The sequence below is a fragment of the Molothrus ater genome, chromosome 1 (genome assembly GCF_012460135.2).
Source record: "Molothrus ater isolate BHLD 08-10-18 breed brown headed cowbird chromosome 1, BPBGC_Mater_1.1, whole genome shotgun sequence".
Taxonomy (NCBI): Eukaryota; Metazoa; Chordata; class Aves; order Passeriformes; family Icteridae; genus Molothrus; species Molothrus ater.
In genome coordinates this window covers 144,815,732-144,839,088 of record NC_050478.2, presented here as the reverse complement: position 1 = coordinate 144,839,088, position 23,357 = coordinate 144,815,732, and the positions used below count along the sequence as shown (strand labels likewise).

General features: G+C 41.5%; 1 protein-coding gene across 1 annotated transcript; it reads left to right on the top strand.

The window, feature by feature from the left end:
- Positions 1-461: 461 nt before the first annotated feature.
- OC90 (otoconin 90) lies at positions 462-21,423 on the top strand. Its single transcript, XM_036406913.1, has 15 exons — positions 462-504; positions 1,931-1,932; positions 4,171-4,240; positions 4,446-4,505; positions 4,769-4,943; positions 7,513-7,625; positions 8,990-9,118; positions 10,623-10,664; positions 11,022-11,078; positions 14,149-14,199; positions 16,442-16,588; positions 16,949-17,038; positions 18,604-18,778; positions 19,791-19,897; positions 20,887-21,423. Exons 1-15 carry the CDS (start codon positions 462-464, stop codon positions 21,195-21,197), a joined length of 1,572 nt encoding a protein of 523 aa, XP_036262806.1. The 3' UTR covers positions 21,198-21,423.
- The last annotated feature ends 1,934 nt before the right edge of the window (positions 21,424-23,357 follow it).

Below are 23,357 nucleotides of genomic sequence, written 5' to 3'. Positions count from 1 at the left end.
AGATGTAACATCAGAATAACTTCATTTACACAGTGTTTCACAATATCTTCATTTGAACATAAGAATTGTTTGACCATTGTATGAGATGAAGGAAGATGTGAAAACTGTTTGCAAAACAAAAGAAACTGCAAGTGCACCATTTTATTGCTAAATGGCAGCTGAGTCTGTTAACTCAAAGCAATACCAAAGTAAATATTGTTAGTCAGACTTTTAGACAACATCGGTAAAATAAGGATATATAAGGCTCATCATTCCTGTAATATGTGCATTTACTATGATAAGGGTAAAAACTGAATTTTATCAAGCAGAAATATATCCAGGCTACAAAAGAATGATTTCCCAAGATGATGTCTTGCCACTCTCAGATTGAAGAGATAACATTCTGTCTAATATTTTACTTGACTCACCAGGCACATCAGTCTGCTGTGTGACTTTTTTCTTGTCTTTGGATTAAACAAAAAATGATTGTAATTCTGCTGGTGTCTATGTCCATGGTGGTGTACAGTGGTAAGTGGCAATGTATTTTTCTGATTATTTGACATTATGTCAAAATACTATTTTAAGTATGAGCATTTGGAAACAGTCCCTTAGAAACACACCTTCTCTCCTCAAATTTTGGTGTTCAACACCCAAATGCACTTGAAGACATTTCTTTATGAAGTACTTATAAAATATTTTTCTCAGGACTTGTAGTGAAGCAACAAAATATGTACTGGGGTTAAAAATACAACCAAAAAATTGCAACTTCTTTTTGCTAGCACTTTGTCATTATTTAAGGCATTAAGTCTCCAAATTTATAAGTTTCATATAAAGAGATTCTATTCATTAAATACATCTGTATTGTCTTAATTCTCCAAACTGTTCAGTAGATCCTGAATTAGAACCCATGTCCACCTAAAGCTCCTCTTTTGAATTTTATTATGAATAGCTTTTTCTTCATATAACTCTTTAGATTTTATTGTCATGAGTGAATGAACTTCCTTGAGTCAGGGATGAGCAAACATCTCAAATTTCTGCAGTCTCTGCACTGTGTAGGAATGTCAGTGAGAGTTATGATGTGCACGTGAAGAGAAGGACTCTTAGAAGGTCTGTCACCATTTCTGGCCAATCCATGGGGATATTTCTAAAGGGAAGAGAAAACTCAGGACCCCAACACAGAAAAATTCTCCACTGACCTTCATCAGCTTCACCAGCTGCTTCTCCTCTGAGGGGTTGCTTGCATTGCAGTTCAGAAATTAAACAGGTCTAACACAAAACATACAGGCTAAAATTATGAAGCTGAACCTTAAGACTTCTAGTATATAGAGAGAAATCAGAGATAATATTCACATTTCCCACTGCAGTGATAGCAAATGCCCAAGTACCTGCACTATCTATTTATCTTAAATATATATATTTTATATTGGTACTGCACTCAAAAATATCTGGACATTCATACATTTTTCTGACAAAACATTTAAAAAAAGTCCCCCAAACTTTAAAAGGCTGTGCAGCAGTGTTTAGATTCTTTCCCTTTAGCTAAATACAATGAGAACATGAATATTTAAAGTGTTACCACGTTTAGGTTTGGGGAGGATTATTGATTTATATTTCTGTGGGATTCATTCTGCTGATCTCTGCTTTGAGATTGAAGCAAATATCTGTGCATGAAAGAGCATCTTTGAGAGGAATTAATGTGATTTACCCTGAATAAATAAAATAGTTTGAGTTTTTGCTTCCCGAGGATTTTAAGGAGTGCATCCATGCCCTGTTTTAGGACATTTTTAGTGAGCCATGGATGAAAAAGAGAACTGGAGGTGCAGTGATGTTTTTTTGATGGGATTTTTTTTGTACAGCATTTCAGAAAACTGTTGTCAGGTAGGAAAATCACAGATGCAGTCCAGAAAGAATTTTATATGTAACTGACATTAAAAGAAATTCCATGGATAAGGTGTACAATGGGAAAGCCCAAGAGCTGATGTATCATACAGGAGTCTCCTCAAAACGTAATGAATTTTTTAACAGGTTTTGAGAGAGGTGAGACAAGCTGGCATGCCCAGGGTCTTCTGAGGTTTAAAGGATTGATTTTTGTAGCGAAATCTTTCACAGCCTCCACAGGGAATGACATAGGACAGTATTTCCAAATACATGATACCAAAAGAGGAAAAGAGAATAATTACTCCAGAAGGTATTTTCTCCTTGTTCCTCCCACCCCCAATTTAAACAAAAGTAAGCAATCTTGTTAGCAAACATTGGTTCATTGATCTTGACTTGGTGACAAATAAAAAAGTTTTTTTTTGTAAGTATAGGATTAGAAGAGCCAATGATTTACCAAAGTGCTGAGCAGACATTCCTCTCCAGGGGAACTTCAAACATTTATGTGTTAATTGGGTGTACACAGTTCAGTTTATTCAGAAGAACTAATTGCAAGTGAAGGATAGGGGAGCAAGCACAGTTCCAGTACCCCTGGAATATGATTTTGTCAATTTTCTCCTCTGACACATTTCAACTCTATGGGATTTTCCTGTTTTCCAAACATTTTGCTGAAAGGACCAATTGAGTAATGGCTCTTCTTCAACACCTGGTTTGAGCTGTGGTGTGATGCAGTGTGTCAGACCTGGCTCCAGTTGCACTTGACAGAATCTGGCCCAGGTGATGTCTGTCATTGCAGAGGAAATACAGGCTTTAAGCCAGAAAATAAGGGTTAGTTTTTCTCTGGCAAGCATGTGTACAAATTTAGCATTCAATGCTGGTTTTTTGCAAGGCATGCCATTATTTTGCCTGAAGCTGAATTCCTCATGGCAATGAAGCTTTCAACAGATGTGTTCCAGTTCTGTGAAAGACCAGCCTTTATTGGGAAGCTTCTTCTGGTTTGTGGAAAGCAATTTACTCCCCTTAGTCCTGCTGCAGAGATGGACACTTTTGGTGGATTATTCTTTATCTAAAAGTTTCTCATTGTGACCAAGAATTTCAGGAAAAAGAATAACACAAGAGGAAGCACCTCTTCCTGACTCACTCAATCCTGTCTTCATATTCTGCAACTGAACTTGAGAAATTAATTGCTGGGAGGATATGACTATTACCATGAAAATCTTGTTCACATCACAAAAGTTGTGGATATCCTGAGAAAGCACTTCATATATGATCTTTAAAAAAAAATAAAAATCCTATTTTTCTTAATCCTTTACTAAGCATAGAGTTAAGCCTCCTGTCTAAAAACCCCACTACTCTTCTTTACTCTTTTGCACCTATATTTATTGCAGGAAAATGTAACAGATGAACAAGACAACTGTCAGCTCTTTCCCAGAATTTTTTTAGAGAAAAAGGACAGCTTTCCTAATGCCAGTTATTCTGAGACATAACTTATGCCATGAATTTAACACTATGGGCTTTTTCAGTTTTAAATATATAGATCCTTAAGACAGCAAATACCCTTTACTTACTACATAAAAAAAAAGTTAAATAAATCCAAAGTAATATATTTTCTTCTGAAATCATGCAGAGGAAAAAAAAAACAGATTAAAAATGGGAAGGGAGAGAACAAATGTTAGATTTTACTCTAATTCAGAATTTGGCCAACAGAAAAAATGGAAGTGTTGAAAATACACCAAATCTACCACATCATCTTCAAAAGGAAGAAAAGATAATTAAGTTGAAGTATGAAGTTATAGGAAGAGAGACAATGAGGCAATAAGGCAATAGTCAAGACTGACTTAGAAAAACCAGATCACTTCAAATAACTCTGCTTCACATTATAGCACATATAGAGTGCTTGGGACATAGGTGGGCACTAAACCAAGTTTATATAATTCTACTAATTTGTCCCAGAAAGGGCAACTGTTCAGATGAGACAGGAAGACAAGGGTTAGCTCATCCTCAGCAGCAATACCTGCTCAACAGAGACTGGGTTTTGAGCTGAAGTGGGTGTGAATTCCCAGTACACACCAGTCCACACCAGTACAATTCTGGGCTTCCCAGGGTGGGGGTGGAGCTGAGCAAGTACTTCATATCTCTGATAAATCAGCCTACCAGTGTATGAAGATATTCAAAATGCCTGCAGTGTGTCATAATGAAATACATGTTGCTGGTTTATTGTGATCTTTTGGAGTTTGGTGGGGTTTTTTTTTGGTTTTTTGGTTTTGTTTTTTTTTTTACATTTAAATGTTTTTTTTCTCAAATTTATTTGCTGAGGTAGGTGGCCAAGAACTGGAGCCGCCAGCATTCCTGCCAGAGCTGCTTAACACACCTGAAAGAATCTTGAGTAAGAAAGGTTTAAGCTTTACTTTCTGCAATACTGCATGGCAGTGGGAATCCTTGTACTCCAGAGGCATCAAAGGGAAGTGTGAGCAAATAGCCAGGGACTCATGTCAAAATGGTTTAACAACTGAAGTGAGACTAGGGGAAGGCTGGTAGGGGGAGAAAATTTTTTTTTAAAGTAAGCATTGTTTGTTTATTTTTTCATTTAGACAACGCCACACTCTTCAATGGAGTCTTTCAAAATGTGGAAAGTGTTGCATTATTTTTTGGTACGTATTTGTTCCAGTTGTACTTTAGCTCTGAATAGAAATCCTGTGGGGTTTGTTTTTGTATATTTATTAAGATGAAACAGGGATTTTTATGGGTGCAGATCTCCCCAAAGGCCGCTGTAACACTAAACACTGCTGAGTGCCAAGCACTGCCCAATGTCCCTGCCTAGTCTGGGCTCTGTGCTCCTGCAAACATCACCTGTGTGCCACCCACAACTGCCTCACCTCCACTTACCAGGTGTTCTATGGCTGTTCTCTTCCAGACTGCCTGGGCTCTCACTTCACCTGGTTACAGTCCATCTTCACCAACTTCCCTGCCCTTCTCAACTTTGTGAACAGAATGAAGTGTGTCACTGGGTTTTGCCCCAGGGATTTCGAGGACTACGGCTGCTCTTGCCGGTTTGAGATGGAAGGGCTCCCCGTGGATGAAGCTGATGAGTAAGTCACATCCATGAGAGGTCCTTTTGTACCCTGACTGGCAATAAATGCCCTCCTGCTCTGATTACCCAAAGCATAACACCTGTATAAATTATTTAAAAACAGTAATAAAAAGATAGATTTATTTGGGGGTAAGTAAGACCCACACCATCTGGCTCTAGTGAGAGAAAATGTAATCTCTGGCCAGGACAATCAAATAGTTGTTTAATTATATCAGCAGGAGATGTGAAAGGAAATTCAAAGAGAATCAAGATACATCCATGTCTGTGAAGAAAATGGGTTTTCCAACAATGTAATGTATTCATTCCCTGAGTGAGGACAGCAATGGCTCAGAAAGGGCTAAGCCTATAGATAGGTGGAAATTAATCCATCCACTCTACAGCATGGGATGGCTGGGAAAAGGAGATCTAACCCTGCTACTGGAAAAAAACCCATGGAACTTCTCTGTGAAAGGTTTTCTGAACAATTGTGATGACATCCTGAAATGGGAGCCTGATTCAGTTCAATGGATTGATACCCAGGAGCTGAGCACCTGGGCTCTTGCTTTACTCAGCTCCATTTTAGTGCAGAGCAGCACAAACCCAGAAACTGCAGAAACATCCATCAGCAGGTTTGTCCTGAGAAACACTCACACAGCCAGTTTGTATTTACAAATTGTGCAGCCCTGGGGTGAGGTTTCCTTGTCAGCACAGAATTTCTACTGCCATGTGCAGCAAACAGAGACTGATTCTTGCTTTGCCACTGACAGAGATGTGCTCCTGCTTCAAGGGAGCCTCCAAACCAGTGGCTTGCCTGTCTCTTCCAGAGACAGTTCCCACAGTGTTGCAATTTCTTTCACTGATTTTATTTCTTAGAAAACAGTTTTGCAAATCTTGGGGCTTTTCTGTGCCATTTCTGTTCTTTAGAAAAGGATTCAATGCCTCACAGCAGGTTTTTAAGGCATGGGAAAGTACCAGTGCCTGTAAGAACAAGCTTTTCCCATTTCCCAGAGTAGCTCATTGTCATATCTAAAATAGGAGCCTCCACAGACTTTGTCAAAGAGAAGCAGGCCCTGAGGACAATCCATGTCTTGCAATGACAGAGAAACAATCCCTTCCCTGCTTGCAAAGGGAAACTAACTGAATTTTTGGATTAACTGTTGCAGTAAATGTTGGTGTAATTGTGAATCTCTAAACAAACAAGAAGTGCAGAGAGTTTGTGTTAGACTCCTTATGCAGTTAGGGGAGCTTTTAGATGCTAACACCTCACTACACTTCAGGTAGAGTCAGGAGAGGGTTGAGACATCATCAGTCAGGTGTTCAAAACCCTGTTCCTGAGGGGCTCACAGATTTCAGTCTCATCCCTGGAACAAGGCACAGTAGAATTTGTGGTGCAGAGGAGACATCAGGCCTTTCTGCTGAATGCTATTTGCCCTCACTTTTTTTAGATATATTCCTTGGACTCCTTCTCTGGTTGTGAAGACAAATAAAATATTGTGATAATTATTTATTAATACAGTCAGGGATTTGATATGAAATTCTTTCTAAATATAGGAGGTGAAAAAGTGAAAGTGCATGTATAGCATGTGTAGAAGGGCTCCCTAGCAGGGAGTCTGGCAAGGAGCAGGTGTGATCCATCCTGGCAGCAGATGCTGGGTTTGGATGTTCATGCTGTCCTTGTCTTCAGCATTTTCCAGGACAAATGCAACTCAATAGCAGAGCTGGATTTTGAGTCCATTTCTCTGAAATGAGGATATTTCAATCTGAATCTAACAGCAAGACTGTTTAATCTATGTAACAATTTTACCTGGGGTAAATGATGACTGTTTTACTTGGAGTTTCATTTATAGCTGATGTCAGTGCACAGAGATATTGTGGAGATGATTTGTCTGTGCAAAGAGCTGAAGAGAGGAGAGGACTGAAGAAGAGCTTGTTGGTTTAGTTGACTTTTTATTCCTACTCAAAGTGAAGTGGTCCTGTAGGCAATTTGAGTTTGGCAGAACAACAGGGGTGCAGGAAAACACAAGGTTTCTGACTGCCTCTGTTGTATAGTGGCAGGAGAAAACTGTTTTACTCCAGTGTGAGAAAAATATTTCATGGCCCTTTCCCATGGCTAAATGGTGGATTTCAATTGTGATTGTTGCATAGAAGTACAAGAAATAGAGGATAAAACTGCATGTATTTATATAGTCCCAATGAGGAATTCACACTGCAGAGCCATTAACCCTCCGTGAGTGCCAGGTTCAGTTTAGTTCTCCAAATCTGCAGTGAGGAAGGTTGGGATAGGACTGGATCCAAGATCTCTAGGGCTGACTTGTGGGGCTTTGCTTGTGAGTGAGCAGTGTGTTGAGGGGAAGTATTTGTGCACTGGCAGTGGATTTCTTACATGAAGTGCCTGCAAAGTCCTTGCAAGCACCCGGGAACCACAGCAGGACAGAAATGTTTGGCCACCCACAGCAGGAAGACCTGCTCCCAGCATGGAGCTTTGCATGCAGCCATGGTTATCCTTCCACTCTGACTCAGGGGAAAGCCTTTCCTCTGTCTGGGGATCAAACTGAATGGTTTGACCTCTCTGTTATTTCCTCTTTAAGATGCTGCTTTCAGCACCGCAGATGCTACGAGGAAGCGCTGGAGATGGAGTGCACGTGGGACCCATCAAAAATCTCTGCAGATGTCAGCTGCTCTACTAAAAACCTGACCTGTGGTGAGATTGACCTGTCAAAAGAGCTTGACACTGGAGCCTCACAAGTAGTTCATTCTGGTCTACCTACCAAAAGTCATAGAGAAATTATTTGCTCCACTTCCCAGAGCTCCTCCAACAGGCAGACCACTAAGCAAGACCACTAAGCAATGCTTGAGATATCTCCACACATCAGAAATGCAGCAGATGCTGAGGAGACACCTGAAAAACAATCTTCTGAGGCATCAAGGCCTGATTTTTCAGCACTTTGAGGGATCAAATTCTTTCTTCAGAGGGTCACACACACTCATCAGCTAAGCTCTACCAGTGAGAGCAGAGATTGTGTGTTATAACAGGAGCCATTCCATGCAATGCTGGTACAGGCCTGACAAGAGTGGGGTTCTTTAATGCCTAATAACATGTAATATAAATTTTCAGCAAGTTTTGGCTCTCAGAAAAGACTAAATGCTAGAACATGGTTTGAGGACACCAGCAAAGAGGAGCAGAATCCTCAGACTATACCCTTACATCCTATTTAAGCAACAATCTGATCCAAATTCCATTTCTTGTTTCAAATTGAAACCATTTTTGTTATTTAGGCCAATCTCTAATTGTCCAAGTCCATTTAATGCTTTTTCAGCTCTTTCTATATAGTCTCCATCACAAATACAAAATAGAAGTGTCGCAGCTATGAAAAGTCAATGTTTTTTAAATTCTGAAAGGTAGGAAATTTTGAAAATAGTATTTCATGGGGAACTGTTTCCTATCCTTTGTGTTAGGAATAAATTTTTAACTTTGAGAGAAGTGAGGCACTGGCACAAGTTGCCCAGGGAAGTTGTGGATTCCTCATCCCTGGAAGTGTTCAAGGCCAAGTTGGATGGGGCTTTGAGCAACCAGGTCTAGTGGAAGATTTCCCTGTCCATGGCAGGAGGTGGAAAGACATGAGGTTTAACACACCTTCCAGTCCAAGCTGTTCTAAAGTTCTTTGATTCTTTATAAGGAGCAAATCACATATCTATGAATGGCTTGGATTGTGGATTGTGACTTCATGGAGTTAGGAGGAATATTTTAATGAAGTCTGTGAAATGTTAAATGCAGCATCAGCTGCATTAAGTTTTCCATGGAAGAATAGAGCCTTGCTCTGTAGTCCTCAATACTCTGCAGACACAACCAGAGGCAATAATTTATTGACAGCCATGCCAGGCTGCATCAACTGGTGTTTAAGACAAGAGGTGGACTATTAAACTTGTCCATGTTTGCACTGAGAAGCACATTATAAATAGGTTTGGACTAACAAAATACAGACACAAACCTTACAGGGAGGAAAAAGCAGAAGGTGGAAAGGATTTTTCAATAGTGCCTTGTTTGAATTTTTGTTTTATTTTCAGAGTCTGTGGATCCCTGTGAACAGTTCCTCTGCACCTGTGACAAAGATGCCATTGAATGCTTTGTGAATGCCAGGATCAACTCCTCCCTGAATGGGCTGGATGTCTCCTCCTGCCCATCTCCAGTTACAGGTAATAACAGGGATCTGACCGAGTGCCCCCTCCTGCCAGACTTTCTGCTGGCACCAAATGTGACCTAACGAGAATGAAGCAGGAGCTGGGTGCCTTCCTGCCATAAACCTGGTCTCAGTTTCATGTGTCCTGTCCATTTACTGCTGCTTGGGTGAGTACCAGGAGAGAAGGTGGTGGCAGACTGATTGCTGTCCTGGAGCAGGGCCAGGAGAGGCCTCTGGGCTAGGGAAGGGGCTGGAGGCCATGAGGCAAGAGGAGAAGGCTTGGGAGGGATCTTATTGCAGTTCTCAGCACCAGGTGAGGTGTGGAGAGAAGGTGCAGCCAGACCCTTCCTGGAGGTGCACAGGGTGCAAGGAGCACCACTGCAACAGGGAAATTCCAGTTAGATGTGAAGAAATCTTTTTCTTCAGGAAGCTTCTGCCACCTGGAATGAATGAGTGATACTTGTGATGATGTCACTGGCAGGAAATGTTGAAAATATTGCTAACCCAAATCTTCCCTTAAACCATTCAAAAACTGACTGGAAAAGCAAAAACAAGCTTACGCTGTTCAGTTGCTTGGTTTCTATTCTGGAGGGAAAAAACCCTGCAAAGGATGAAGGGGAGGTTTATCCCCATGGTCACACACTGATCTGTGCTCTGTAGCTGAAATTACAGCCCTGCAAGGCCAAATGCCTGCCCTGTGGGAGCAGGCCTGGATTAAAAACTTCATTCATATGGATTGCAACCAGAGCATGGCAGGGGCAGGAGCTCTGGGTTCCTAAGCTGAGAGAGATATGAAAAAGCAGCCTTAGCTTTTCTAATACTTTGGGTCACAGTCACAGCCTCCAGGGCTAAGGACAGACAGACACACACCTGAATCACAGCCTGGATGTGTGCATACCCTCCCGAATGCAACAAGGGAGAAGAAAATGCCCCAGGAAGGTTTGCATCAAAGCCAGTTCATTGTCTTTTTTAAAGACAGCAATCTTTCACTGGGATCAGATGTCCCCGATATACAGTATGGTAGATCCAACACACCAAAAGTAAAGGGGAAATTGTTCTTTGCTAACAGGAAAATCATGCTGATTTTATCACTGCTGATAAAGACAGATTCCATTTGAGTTCACTGGATGTCTCTGCTAATTTTAAATTATATTATATTTTTTGATGATTATATTTCTTGATGAGGATTATATTTCTTGATGAGGAGAAAAAAAAGCAACTTTTGAATGAAATTGTCACTTAATGTTCACTCATGTTATAATCCTTCTGTGTAGCTCTTCTGACTGTAACTGTGTCCAGTTCTGACTTTGGGGAAAAAAAATAATAACCCTATCTGATCAATCCATAGACAAAGGATTTTGGTAGGTTCTTTATTACAGAGAAAAAATTGAGTGACATGGGCATGTATTTGACTAAATCTTTAATAGGAATACATTCAATGGACTCCTGATTTGTGCTATTCAGATCAAACAGTGAAAAACTCCCCTTCTCACACTTTATGAGAGACTTTTCTCTTTCAGAAACAACCAGCAAGAGAGAGCTGACAACACGACACAAGGAGGGTAGGTCACCTCTGTAATTCTTTGTCTGGAATGTATTAAATTGAGACCAGCTTATACTCAGAAAAATAAGCTGAAGAAATGGGAATTTAAAGAATGCTGACTGCCAGCCAATTCCTCTTGTTGAAGTTGAAACTCTTTGGGATTATTTTTTATTATTATACTGCATGTAGCTCAATAGAATTTAGTATCAGCAGGGTATAAATACTAAAGAAATATTTTAATACTGCTGCTGTAATCATAATAATATTTAGAAATAATTTCCTTTTCGATGACTCTGATCATGTTATTCCAGGATACAGTCTAAGGAGCACCCTAAGCCATGATGTTCTGGAGTAAAAAAAAAATTTCTTTTTGCAGCATTGGTTCATCAAAGGACTGATGAAGCACTGGCTGTGACTGCATCTGTGGAAGAAGGTTTGCAACTTAGAGTGAAAAAAGCCCTGCTTGCAGCTCCCAAAAGCTGAGAGAATACAAGATATTTTCTTTCTTTCTGGCCTTCTAAAAGGACTGATGTAAAACTAGATGTAATGTTTTGGTGATGGAGTTCAAGATTGAATGGGAAGGTGCAATTTTTCAATTTGTGCATGTAATGTGTTTAACCAGTGTTTACAGCGAGTTTCCCAAGGGCTGAGAATCAATGCTCTTCAACAAAACCTGTTTTCATCAAAACAGCCTTTTTTCCCTGGGAACACAGACTGGAGCAGGTGAGCTGTTTGGCAGAGAGGCCCTCTGTGGGTGCCAACCACAGCCAATTGCATATTCTTGTCTTTAAAAGATATTGAATTAATTAAGATCAAGCAGTAGCACGAGGAAATTCTGAGCATGGTTTGTACCAATGAGCCACCAGTTTGGTGTTTTATTTACTTGTAATGAAGAGATCCAGGCTGAAATCTCCTCACTCTGGAGCCTCCTTGGCGAGTCTCTAAACCACAAGGCCGAGTGGTTGTCATGGAAGTCACCTCACTGCTGCAGAGAGAATCTGTTCTCCTCTTGCCTGCATGAGGATCAAACCATTCAGTTTGATCCCCAGACAAAGGAAAGGCTGACTGCTGCCTTTCCCTGAGTCAGAGTGGCAGGATAACCATGGCTGCACACAAAACTCCATGGTGAGAGCAGGTCTGCCTGCTGTGGGTGGCCAAACATTTCTGTCCTGCCACACGAGAGGCCAGGGACAGAAGGACCCAAAGCCCTTGGTAACTCTGGGTGGGCCAGGATATGATGTAGAGAGGGAGACCAGTCTTGGACTCTTACCCAGTTTAGCACTTTTCTTTTGTGGCTTCATCACAAGCAAAGCCACACTGCTGTAAAGGGAGAAGTGGCACCAGAGCTGTTTGGAAAATGTCCTGGGGGTGCTGGAGCACAGCTGCCTCCGTAGGAGCCAGTGAGTGCCCAGAAGGCACAGAAGGTGCCCAGAAGGCCAATGACAGCTGTGTGACCAGCAGGACCAGGGCAGTGATCACCCCTCAGCACCATGAGGCTGCACCCCGAGTGCTGGGCTCAGCTCTGGGCTCCTCACTTGAGAAAGGACATTGAGGTGCTGGGGTGTGTCCAGGGAAGGGCAACGAAGCTCACGAGAGGACAAGAGAACATTTCTTTTGAGGAGTGGCTGAGGCAGATGGGTTTGTTTAGTCTTGAGAAGAGCAGGCTCAGGGACCTCACAGCTCCCCAAAACCACCCGACAGGAGGGTGTGGTGAGGTGGGTGTTGGTCTCTTCTGCTGTGCCTGCAGGGAAACAATCAGAGGAAATGTCCTTAAGATGAGACAGGGGAGATTCAGATGAGTCATTTATAAGAATTTTTCCACTGTTCAGGTGCTCAGACATTGGAAGGGGCTGCCCATGGAGGTGTTGGAGTCACCACCCCTGGAGGTGTTTAGGAGGAGTCTGGATCTGGCACTGTGCAATGTGGTTTGGTGGTTTGGAGGTTACAGGGGCAGGGCAGGGCTGACAGCTGGGTTGGGTGATCTGAAGGTCTCTTCCTACCTTGGTGATTCCATGATTCTCTGTTCATAAACCCCAAATCTGCCAAGCACAGATGCAGCGTGCACTGGACATGTGCAACCAGGCCACTGCTTGACCCAGAAAATCACAGAGTGGTTTGTGTTGGAAGGGCCCTTAAAGATCATCTCATTCCAAATCCCCTGCTGTGGGCAGGGACCTTTCCACCAAACCAGCTTGCACAGGGAGAGGTGGAAAGCTGGATTTTTTTGAGAACCTAAGAACCTGATTTCAAGCTTTAGTGTGCTCCCCTGTGTGTGCCATTGCCCTAAGTGTGAATCTGAAATAATGAAAACCACATTGAAATTTTTTTTTCTTTTTAAAAAACAATGTTTCTTACATTTAAAGGTTTGTGGGTTTATTTGTTCTTTATATGTTTAAATAGCAGCACCTGCAGAAGTGTAGGTACCTGAAAAGGCTTTATGCTGAATGTAAGTGCTGGCTGTTCTTTCATAGCTCTCCTGGATTATCAAAGTAGTTTTTTTACAGTATTTTTCATTCTCACCTAGCAGCAGCTCCAGTGTTGGTTCCTGTTTTTCTATCTGCTTCTGGGACACTTTGTAATAGAAAACAGAACTCCTGAAGGAATGAGAGCATCTGTATTTGCACATCTGAAGCAATGTTTTACTTCCTGAAAATAACTACTCCTGCTCCCTAATGAGGCACAGTCCATCATAAGGTTCCAAGCATTACCAACAAACAAAAACCTGTATTAGGAATTTTAGAAAGCTGAAAACAATATAGGTAGTGTTTCTAATCAGTCTTTGAAGGAAACATTTGGAGAGCCACTTACTATTTAACCAGTTGTCTTCCTCTTTAAGCCCAAAGAATCTTCAACATTGACAACTGTGGAAGCTTCATTAAACCAAAGCTAAGTATCATTGAGAAACTCATTCAAAGGATTTAAGAAGTTAATTCTTCACATCACAACATCCTAATAACACAGAAAAAAAAAGGGGAGATGATTTTTTTAGATCATTTGACAGCTGTTTTTAAAATTTACCAAAAGGTAGCTGACAAATGGAAATCATTTTATTAGGTAAAGGAAAGAACTTAGAGGTCAGGGAGGTATTTGGACTTATGGCTGCCCATCCATACCTGACTCTCAGTGCAGACAAACACAAGATGTTTGCAAGGAAAGCAGCATCCTTCCTTGCACAACACTGGGATACCAGACCTAGTCCTGTTTAGTCTATTTGTCTGTAAAATGAACTTAATATTGAATTTCCCAATTCAGCCATATTTACACTTCTTTCATAGAATCATAGAATCTTGTGTTAGTGCTATGTAATTATTTGCATGCAATGAGATTAATTTAGGAGTATCACTTTGTCTACAACCATCCATACACCACTGAGAAAAACAGGCAAATGTCTCTCCATGCTATGTCTGTATCTTCCTGTTTTCAGAAAAAGCTCTTCTCAGCAGCCTGACTGTCCATAACTGTGCTGGCAGTGTTCCTGAGTTTATATTTTCTATTTTCAACAGTGGTTTCTTTTGAGCCCCGTGACAGAGCCTTGGCAACTTCCAAAGCCAGAGGTAAGAGTCATTAAATTTTGTTGACAAATTTGGCACTCTTGACTACAGGTGAAGATGGATTTTCATTTATGAAGCTCTGTGGTGTCACAATCAAAAATCTTCAGCACAGGATTTCTGGATAATATTTCTTCTGCTGACTTGCACATCCTTCAGCAAAACACTTTGATTCTCCTAATTACTATCTTAATAAATTCAGGCTGTTTGGTTAAGTTTTATAATGCTTTAAGTCAAAGTAATTTCAGAAATGCATGGCATAAATTCAGCTGGCAGGTCAGTTCCATGATGCCTCTGTTTTTTGTACAGTTACCTCAAGGGACCACAGAGGCACAGCTCCTGCTCCCCCCATCCTCTCAATAAAAGGTCAGTGACCCTCAGTTTTCCTCTTTCTTTGACTGACACAGCAAATCTTCATCTAAAAGCATCACAGTTAAAACTCTGTGCATGGTAGCAACAGGGCTGCCAGAGAATCAAATTTAGATCAGGGTCAGATAGAAGATACACAAACAATAAAACCTGGCTGAGAAGCATTAGCTGTTCCTTGCCTCCAGCCACTCATTTGCACTCCTCATCCAAGTGTTTCTGAAAGCCTCTTCACATAAAGTTTAATGATATAATGGTTGTTTCTGTAAATTACATTCACAGCATCTGCTGCCAGAAGGGTTTATTTTGATTTTGCCTCCTCCTTTATTACAGATAATTTCATGGAACTCTCTCCCAGTCTAAAACCTGTTCCAGCTTTTGCAGGTGTCTGTGCTTTGAGCACAGTCTCACCAGTAGGCAGAGCTGAAAATGGAGCACCTTGATAGGCCTGGAAGTTTTCTCTGGCCCCTTTTGGATAGAAAGGATTATCCAGGCAGGCTGAAATCCACCAGAAAAAGTCAGAGAAAACTGCATATGGAGAGTAGAGAGCAGTCATTTTTTGACTCTGATTACACTGTCTGAACAATATCCCTGTCTCCCACCCAATGGATTCAGCACTGCTGAACTAAGCACTGGTCAAAATCACTAAATGCTCTCCTACATTAACTTGGATGTACCAGAAAATCTGTGTACTGTGTTTTAGGTTTGCACGGCTCCCAGGAGATTATTTGTGATATCTATTCTTAGCTAAGTGTAGAATTTCCCAAACTCTGGTTTTATTTTTTACATCCAGCAGGAATCACTTTCATTTCAACATTTCACTGCCAAACAAAGTGGCATAAATTGTGCACCTTGCTGAGCTATCAAAACCAGTGTGTGACTATTGATCCCTTTCTGCCACCTTTCATGGGCTTTGCTGTGTTCTTAGCAGTACTTTAATTTCTTTTAATCTGTTCTCTTATCCTGTGACAGGTTATTTTCAACACATACTAAAACCAGAACATCAGAGGGACAAGCTTAATGAATTTGAGTTTAGTCCAACCAATAAATTCAGCCAAAGAATTCAAAAGGAAAGCTTTAAATATGAAAATACATGCCCATTAGTATTTTAAAAGTATTTATTTTGTGAAATGCCACATGGTTCACATTGACATTTAGAAATGGAAATGGAACCATTTGATAAGTGTTTTCATTTACAAATTAGTTTATATTAAAAAGGCATAAAAAGATTTTAAGTACCTCCAAATTCAAAAAAACATTCCTGATCAACAACAAAGTGTCAGATAATGTAAAAACAAACACCAAAATATTTTTTAGGATAAATAATCTCCTGAAAATAATTATTTTTCAACTTTTTTTGCCCTCAATATTTCCTTGTGGTTACAACCCAGTGAACCCTTCCGTCACCCAGCTCTGCATTAATCAAATTATTTCTTCTTTCACTGATGTTACTCTCAGTTTTAGAAACTTCAGGTAAACAGACACTTTTTAAGCAATTTACTCAGCAAATGACATCTCACTTGTACTTTATCTCTCAGTACAGCTGACTAAGCAGCAAACATGATTTTCAGCACCTGGCAAAGCTCTTTGTCTCAGTACATAGAGAATTAAAAAAAAAAAAAAAAAAAACAACAAAACAATCAGCAGTTAAATTGGAAGTAGTTAACCACAGTCCTTTCTTCTGAAAGGCAAGAGATGTGCATAAATGACCAGTGTGGATACTCTGCTTTTCCAGTTTTCCTCTCAGATACTCCTTCTCTGTGACCATCAATTCACACTGGTTCTGCCTGAGGATATTACTCTCAGCAGCTATCTAAAATTAAAATCTTGCTGGTTATTTTCTATTTCTTCTTCTGCTTTCTTTTTTCTGCTTATTCAGAAGAAGATAGATTTATGGAAGCTTTGGTCCCAGTGGAAGAGATAACCACCTCCCCAGCCTCATTCCCAGGAGACAGTAACTCAATGCAAGTCAAAATTGTCTCCACCAACAGGAGTCCTGCAGGCACACCTGCAAGGACAAAAGGAAAAGGCAAGTGAAAAATTAATTACACTTTTTCTAATTCTAAATTAGAAAATTCTCCTATTTGTGTTTACAGCTATGTGAGGAGCCAGCATTTTTAATGGCTATGTAGAATGAAACTATTTTGTTATTTAAATCTGGAGGTTGCATACAATACAGGATGAATAGCACTGACTGCCCTGGAAGGGGCAGCTCACTGCCACCAGACCAGGAAAACTTAACCAACCATTAATAAATAGCCTCCCACTAGAATGAACAAATTTTAGGAGACTGCAGTTGATAATAGTTTAGAATATGCACTTTTGGACACTCCTGAAAGAAGAGCTATTCTACCTTCACAAGTCTAACCTATGCATTTGTCTTCTCCAGAGACAAGCCCTGCAAAGGGTGGCCTGAGCACAGCTTCCTCTGGCAGAGCTCTGGACCTGGGACTGTCTGAGAGGGGACCTGCAGGGAAAGGTAAATAAAGGCCTTTTTCCCCATTACATCTGATGAAATATTCAGCAACCTCTGTATTAAAAGCAGGTATGTATTACATATAAATATTATAGTTATTTTAAACCAGTTTAGCACATATGTATTGGTACTTAGAAGAACAGGAGGTGGAGACATCTGCAAAAGCTTCCATCACTTTAACCTCTTCTGCCAAAATGCTGTCAGTAACACTTATAAAAACTACTAATTATTAGCTTGTAAGGAATTTTTTTCATTTAGTGCAGTATCTAAAATGAGCTCAGGGAATGTTTCTCCCTGCTTTTGTTTGCTGGAAGTAATTTAATCACAACCTTTAAGTTCTTTGTTTTATAAGCAGCAGCAATAGGAATTTTCCTGCTCTTCATTCTGACCTTTTCCCACAGCCTTGCCAGTCAGACTTTTTCTCACCATTTCTGATTCTGTTCCAATTCCTGCTCAGGGATCCCAGAGATCCTAAGACATTTTAGACCTGTCATGGCTATAAATCCACACTCAAGGACTGTCTCATCCATCTTTTTAGGCTTCCAATGGAGAGAAGGAGCCCTGGAACTGGAAATGAGCAGAAGAATCAACCCCACCTTTCACTAAACTGGAAAACACAATTTTAAAATACCAGCGTTTAGAGAGCACAAATCAATTCCCTGAGCCTGTGGTTTATGCTGGGATTTAACCTGAATGAATCAAGACCCAGGAAGGCACATGGGCAGAATTTCCTGTTGGAAACAGTAATCCAGGATTGACCCTGACAGGAGCAGGGAATCAGACTAGAGCTGCAGAGGGGGAGATGGGATTACTCGTGGGAGAAGGGAGGATGCAGAGGGAACAGAAGCCCTCCCTCCCTCCTTCTCCTGCAACAGCCTCTTACATCCTTTCCCCAGCAAAGTCCCAGAACAGGTCCCTTTTTCCTGATATGGAACACTGTTTTCTTTTAAGTGGTATGAATAATTCCCATAAAAACAGTTCTTCCTGAGTAGAGGGTGCCACAGAGACATTAGGATTGGGATTTGGTGATGCCAAACCCTCAGCAGCACAATAGCCATTACAACAGATCACTCCTGCATTTGGCCTAGGGGCACTGCAGCTCAAATTGGACTATATTTCAAATGAGAACAGAAAAAAATATTGTTTCCTTCAGCAAAACATGGTCATTGTCCAGCTATCACTGTGGAAGCACAAGAGGTTGGGACTGTATTTTCCAAATCACCAAGACAGAAACCACTGAATACTCAGCTGAGTTTGAATATTCCAAAAGAAAAAAATTTACCTATGAAGGAGTCCAAAGGACTGCTAAGTATTCTCATTGCAGTCCAATTTGACTTGTATGTTCTATCTTCATAGGAATCGCTCTCCCCTTTAAACTGCCTTGCCCTTTGGCTGTCTTGCTCAGTCAGCACTCTAAGAGCCATAGTTCATGGACTGAAGCAGTAATTTAGAGGTGGTAAAATGTCATCCTTCAAAGTTTCTGGTAGCTCTGGAAACACTTCTATCTTCACAAGAGAGCCCTCAAGCAGTGAGGACACGGTGTGTCAAATAACAACTTTGCTTCGCAGTGTGTGAGCGACTGACCTTTCTGCAAGAGAGAGGACGTGGAAGAGTGGAGAGGGAGCTGCCCCAGCTTGGAGAAATGCTGTTCTGCTTAACTGAGAGATGCCCAGAGGAATTTGAGTCCTATGGCTGCTATTGTGGCCAAGAGGGAAGAGGAGATCCCACTGATGCACTGGACAGGTGTGGGCTCCTCTGTGTGTGCCATTGTTACTGCAGTGCCCATGGATAAGGAAGATCAGAACATCATTTTCTGGGCATTGTATAGCTATGGAGCAGTAGTGAAGTCACATTCTGGGGAAAAAAAAATCCACTTAAATACATAAAACACAAAATACTCTCATGTGACTAAACCACATTCAATTGTTGTGCCAATATTTTGGAGAGGACTTACTAACTCCAAATAAGAAAGGAGAATGATGGGAGGTTAGCCAAGCAGAAGGAGGAGAACATCAAAGGGATGAGGATAAGGGCCACTTGGCTAAGAGGTGGCTTGAACAGTGACTTATGAAGAGCAGAATTAACATCCACCCAGGGCACACTGTCCTCCAGAAGGGAACAGAGCTGAAGCAGAGTTCTGTCAAAGTGGGAGCAAAGTTCTGTCAGAGCTGCAGCCAAGAGCCAGCAGGGCTGATGATGAGGGGCAATGCAGAGAATTCCAAAATAAAAGCACCTCTGGGAGCGTTGTATTTACAGCTAAAAACCTCCTCCTCTGAGGAAGTTCATACAGTTGGGGCACATCAGGTCCAAGTAGAGCACACTCCTTTCTCCTGCACTCACACACAAAAAGACAGCCCAGGCATGAAAAATTGGATTAGATGATGGCATGATCTGGGTATCATGATGCAGTTTTCAGATTTCCAGCCAAGATTTGAACACTGGAAGACACTTCTCATGGCAGACTAGGTCATGGTTACAATTGTAATTGTGTCTTGAAATTAAAACACACCCCTCTTAAACACGTGACACGAAAAGCGTTAGAAGAGGAAAGTGAAAGTAGGAACAAATATAGAAATAAAGTAGGAACAGCTTAAGTTGATTTTTGTTCTTCATAGAAAAAAAAAATTCCAGGGTATGAAAACGAAATTTTTTTAGTTTTAATGGGCACTGAAAATAAAGACAGACAAATAATTGTGAGAGTTCTGGGATTCAGGAAGAGAAAGTATTTTCCATTTACTTCTACTGTTTATTTTAGATGCTGCTTCTCTCATCACTGCTGTATGGAGCAAGTTAAGAAACTTGGATGTCATGCAGAAAGAAATTTGAAATCTGAAGTTGTATGTTTTGATCACACACCAAAATGTAAGCTTGCGTGAGAGGAAACTCTCATGTCCTGATGACAGTGTACCAACATGACAGACTGAGTTACACTATGACAGAGCTGCTAGAGCTGAGTATGGGACAGAAATATTTAGCTTACAAAAAATTAGCAATGTTTACTATAAACTTTTTTCCTAGTTGAGACAAAGGTTATTACACTACTGTCTATGTGACCAGTAATGTGGCCTCTGCTGGGTTTTGGGGTGTCCCCAGTGGGCTGCAATGGATCTGGACAGCTCAGTCCTGTTTGGAACAGCCTGTCCCAGTTCCCAAGCAGTCCCCAGCCACTGGCTGCCTTAGCAAGCTTAAGTGATACCAGCTCTAGTGATTATCAGCTCGTTTGTGATTTCAGCTCTTTGCTTGCTAGGTGCCTAGGCAGATGCAGAGAGAGGAGAAGGCTGTGTGAGGTTCCACAGGAATCTTTATTGAATCTTCTGTGAAGGTTCTCAGGGACAGATCTTCTGCTGAGCTGGGCAAAAGAAGGGGTTTTTATAGGATACAGGGGTTTTAGAAAGTGTCCAATAGTAGGGGTCAAAACGAAAGTGAACTATAGTCTTACAGAGAGATAAGCAAGGGTCCGAGGCGGAAAAAGGGGCTCCTGTGGTCCAGTCATCATGACTACTAGGCATTTCCTATCTTAGACTGCTGAATGCCATGGGGGCACTGCAGGATCTGAGCCTGCTACAGACCAGGTCAGGCTGAGAAACTTACATTCAGACGTTTTATAATTACAGTCAGAAGTCAGCTACTTGTGTCTTTACATTCACAAATTCAACTAAAGCCAGCAGCACCTTCCACTGCCCAGCACCTTGGTGCCAGGCTTTTGTTTAGGTAATTAATTGTGACTTTGGAGACTAAAATTCATGGCAGATTTGAAAATTTTATTTTCAAAACCTCATCTGCCTGTGGCAAATTATACATGAAGAAAGTTCAACAGCTTTCAAAGGTGAATTGTGAAATTTCTCTTTCAGGCATTGGCCAGAGCACGTGTGAGAAGCTCCTCTGCGCCTGCGACACGGCCGCGGCCGAGTGCATGGGCTCTGCCTTCTTCAACGCCAGCCTGAAGATGCCCCACGGGCAGGGCTGCCGGGAGGAGAAGCTCTCCTGCCCAGGGGACTCTGCTGAAAGGCCTCCAGCAGGCACCCAAACAGGCTCACAAACAGGCACAGGGGCTTCCAGCTCCGAGGAGAGCAGTGAGGAGGAAGGAGCTCGGCGGGGAGGATTCCGGAGAGCCAGGAGAGGGATGGGGAATGCCAGAACTGGGGGGCACCAGGGCAGATAACCCTGAGGGCAGAACACCACCCACCTCCAGGGGCTTGGCAAGGGCCAGCACAGCAGCCAGGCACTGAGTACCTGCCCTCCTCATCCTCTCCACGCTGCCTCACACTCTCCAGCACACAAATGACATAATCATAGACTAGGATTAGGTGTTAGGCTGTGTTAACTACTCACTGTGGGGAGGTCAGCACTATGGAGCATCTGTCTAGGTCAGATATTACCTTAAATACTTATTGGACAGTGTTCTATATAACTTCACTTGATTTTTTAATGTAAAAACTGTTATGATCAGACTGACTTTTGTTAACTGTGCACTTGGTTCAGACTGGATCTTGCTGATGGTGTCCAAGTATTCCAGGTTTTTAATTAAACCAACCTGCAACTACTCCAACTTCCTCTGTGGACATTTTTCCTTTACTGAGCTTAGCAGGAAACACCCAGAAGCAAAGCTAGAGTAATTGCATGAAAGTTCCTTTGTTCATTCCTGTCTATAGCTGTGTGTGACTCCCTTCTGAGGGCAATAGGTCCAAAATGCTGGACAGATCCTCCTCTTAGGGAAGCCTCTTCCTTCTCTGGGGCCCAAGTTAAGGACATGAGCAGGAAACTTCCCAGCCTGGTACAGCCCTCAGACTGTTACTCTTCCATGTTGGGGTGATGAAGTCACAATGTGCAGTTCAAGGGTGATCAAAAGAGACTTCAGCACCTTGGAATGGCTGATAGGAAATGTGGAGCATAGGTCATTTTTTCCCCTATCCTTGCAGGAACAGACTGAGTCTATCAATACTTGGCTCCATGGCAGGGGTCACAGCCAGAATTTGGGGTTTTGTGGTAATAGGATGATCAGCACAACACCAGACCTGTTTGTGTCAGATGGGATTCACATTTCTCACATGGGCAAGAGGTCTTTGCTCATGAGCTATCAGGGCTGACTGACAGGCTTTAAAACAGACTTGAAGGGAGAGAGGTGTAGTATCAGGCCATGACAAACCTCTAAAGATCCCTTCCAACCCAACCCATTCTATGATTCTGTGACTCACCAATATTCCTAGAACAAAAAATGTTGCTGCAAGCTTCCCAGTGATTCATTCAGCAGCTCTGAAAGGTCTGGATTTCTTCTTCATCATCTTGTTCTACAGGACTGAACTGTGTCACCAAAGTATTCCTACAAAGACTATAGCATGTCTCCCTACTATCCAATGACTGTGGCATGTACCCTCATGCTGGGTGCAGAGATGCTGCCTGTGTTCTTCCAGATCCTGCTGCAGTTCACGAAACCCCAGCCTGTGAATCGTGTGTGAACTGAACAGTGTGAGAAGAGCAGGTGAAAATGCCTGTGAATGTTCTTGGATGAGCAGTTTATATTGGATAAAACTCTGGCTGGTGATAAGCCCCCTTCAGTATTTTTCCTACATTAAAAGTGCAAAGGATTACTACAGTGCAAAACCCCCCCAAACAAAACCCTAAACAAACAAACAAAACTCCAAACATTACCACCCCCTTCCCCTCCACTCCAAAGCACAAACAAATTCCACCACACAAACTCCCAAAATAAACCCCAATGGTATTTAGTTACATGAATCCCTCTGGATCTCAGTGGCTACATCTTCAGCCCTGGTGAAAAAAACAACAGAACAAAAAGACTTTCTTTAAGGGAAGGCAGAGGTCAAATAAGTGATGTGAGAAATTCGATTCGCAGACAAGATTTTCATTAACTCCCCCTTTATGCTGTACAGAAAAAGGACATCTCAGAACTGAAGCAAAATGCTAAAACTGCAAAATGCCCATTTTGGTCCTATGCTGAGGATGAGATTTGCATTACACTGCAACTTTTATCAGTTTTATTATAGGGATGAAAAATTATTTTACATTTCACAGAATTTATGAATAAATATTGCAATGAGAAAGTGAGAGAAATGATAAGCTGAAATGTGGTAAGCAGGTGAATGAATTGCACTGCAGAAAAACATCAGTTCATCTCTTTGACAAGAGTGGTGCTGCTGTTCTGAACACTGCACCTTAAAATAAACTCCCATTCCTTTCTGCTAATTATTACTTCATGGTTATGCAAACATTCACTCAACTATGCTGAATTTTCTGACTGCAGAGATAGGGATGGATCATTTAGTCAATCAGGTAAAAGAGAAATAACAAAATAAATATGCTT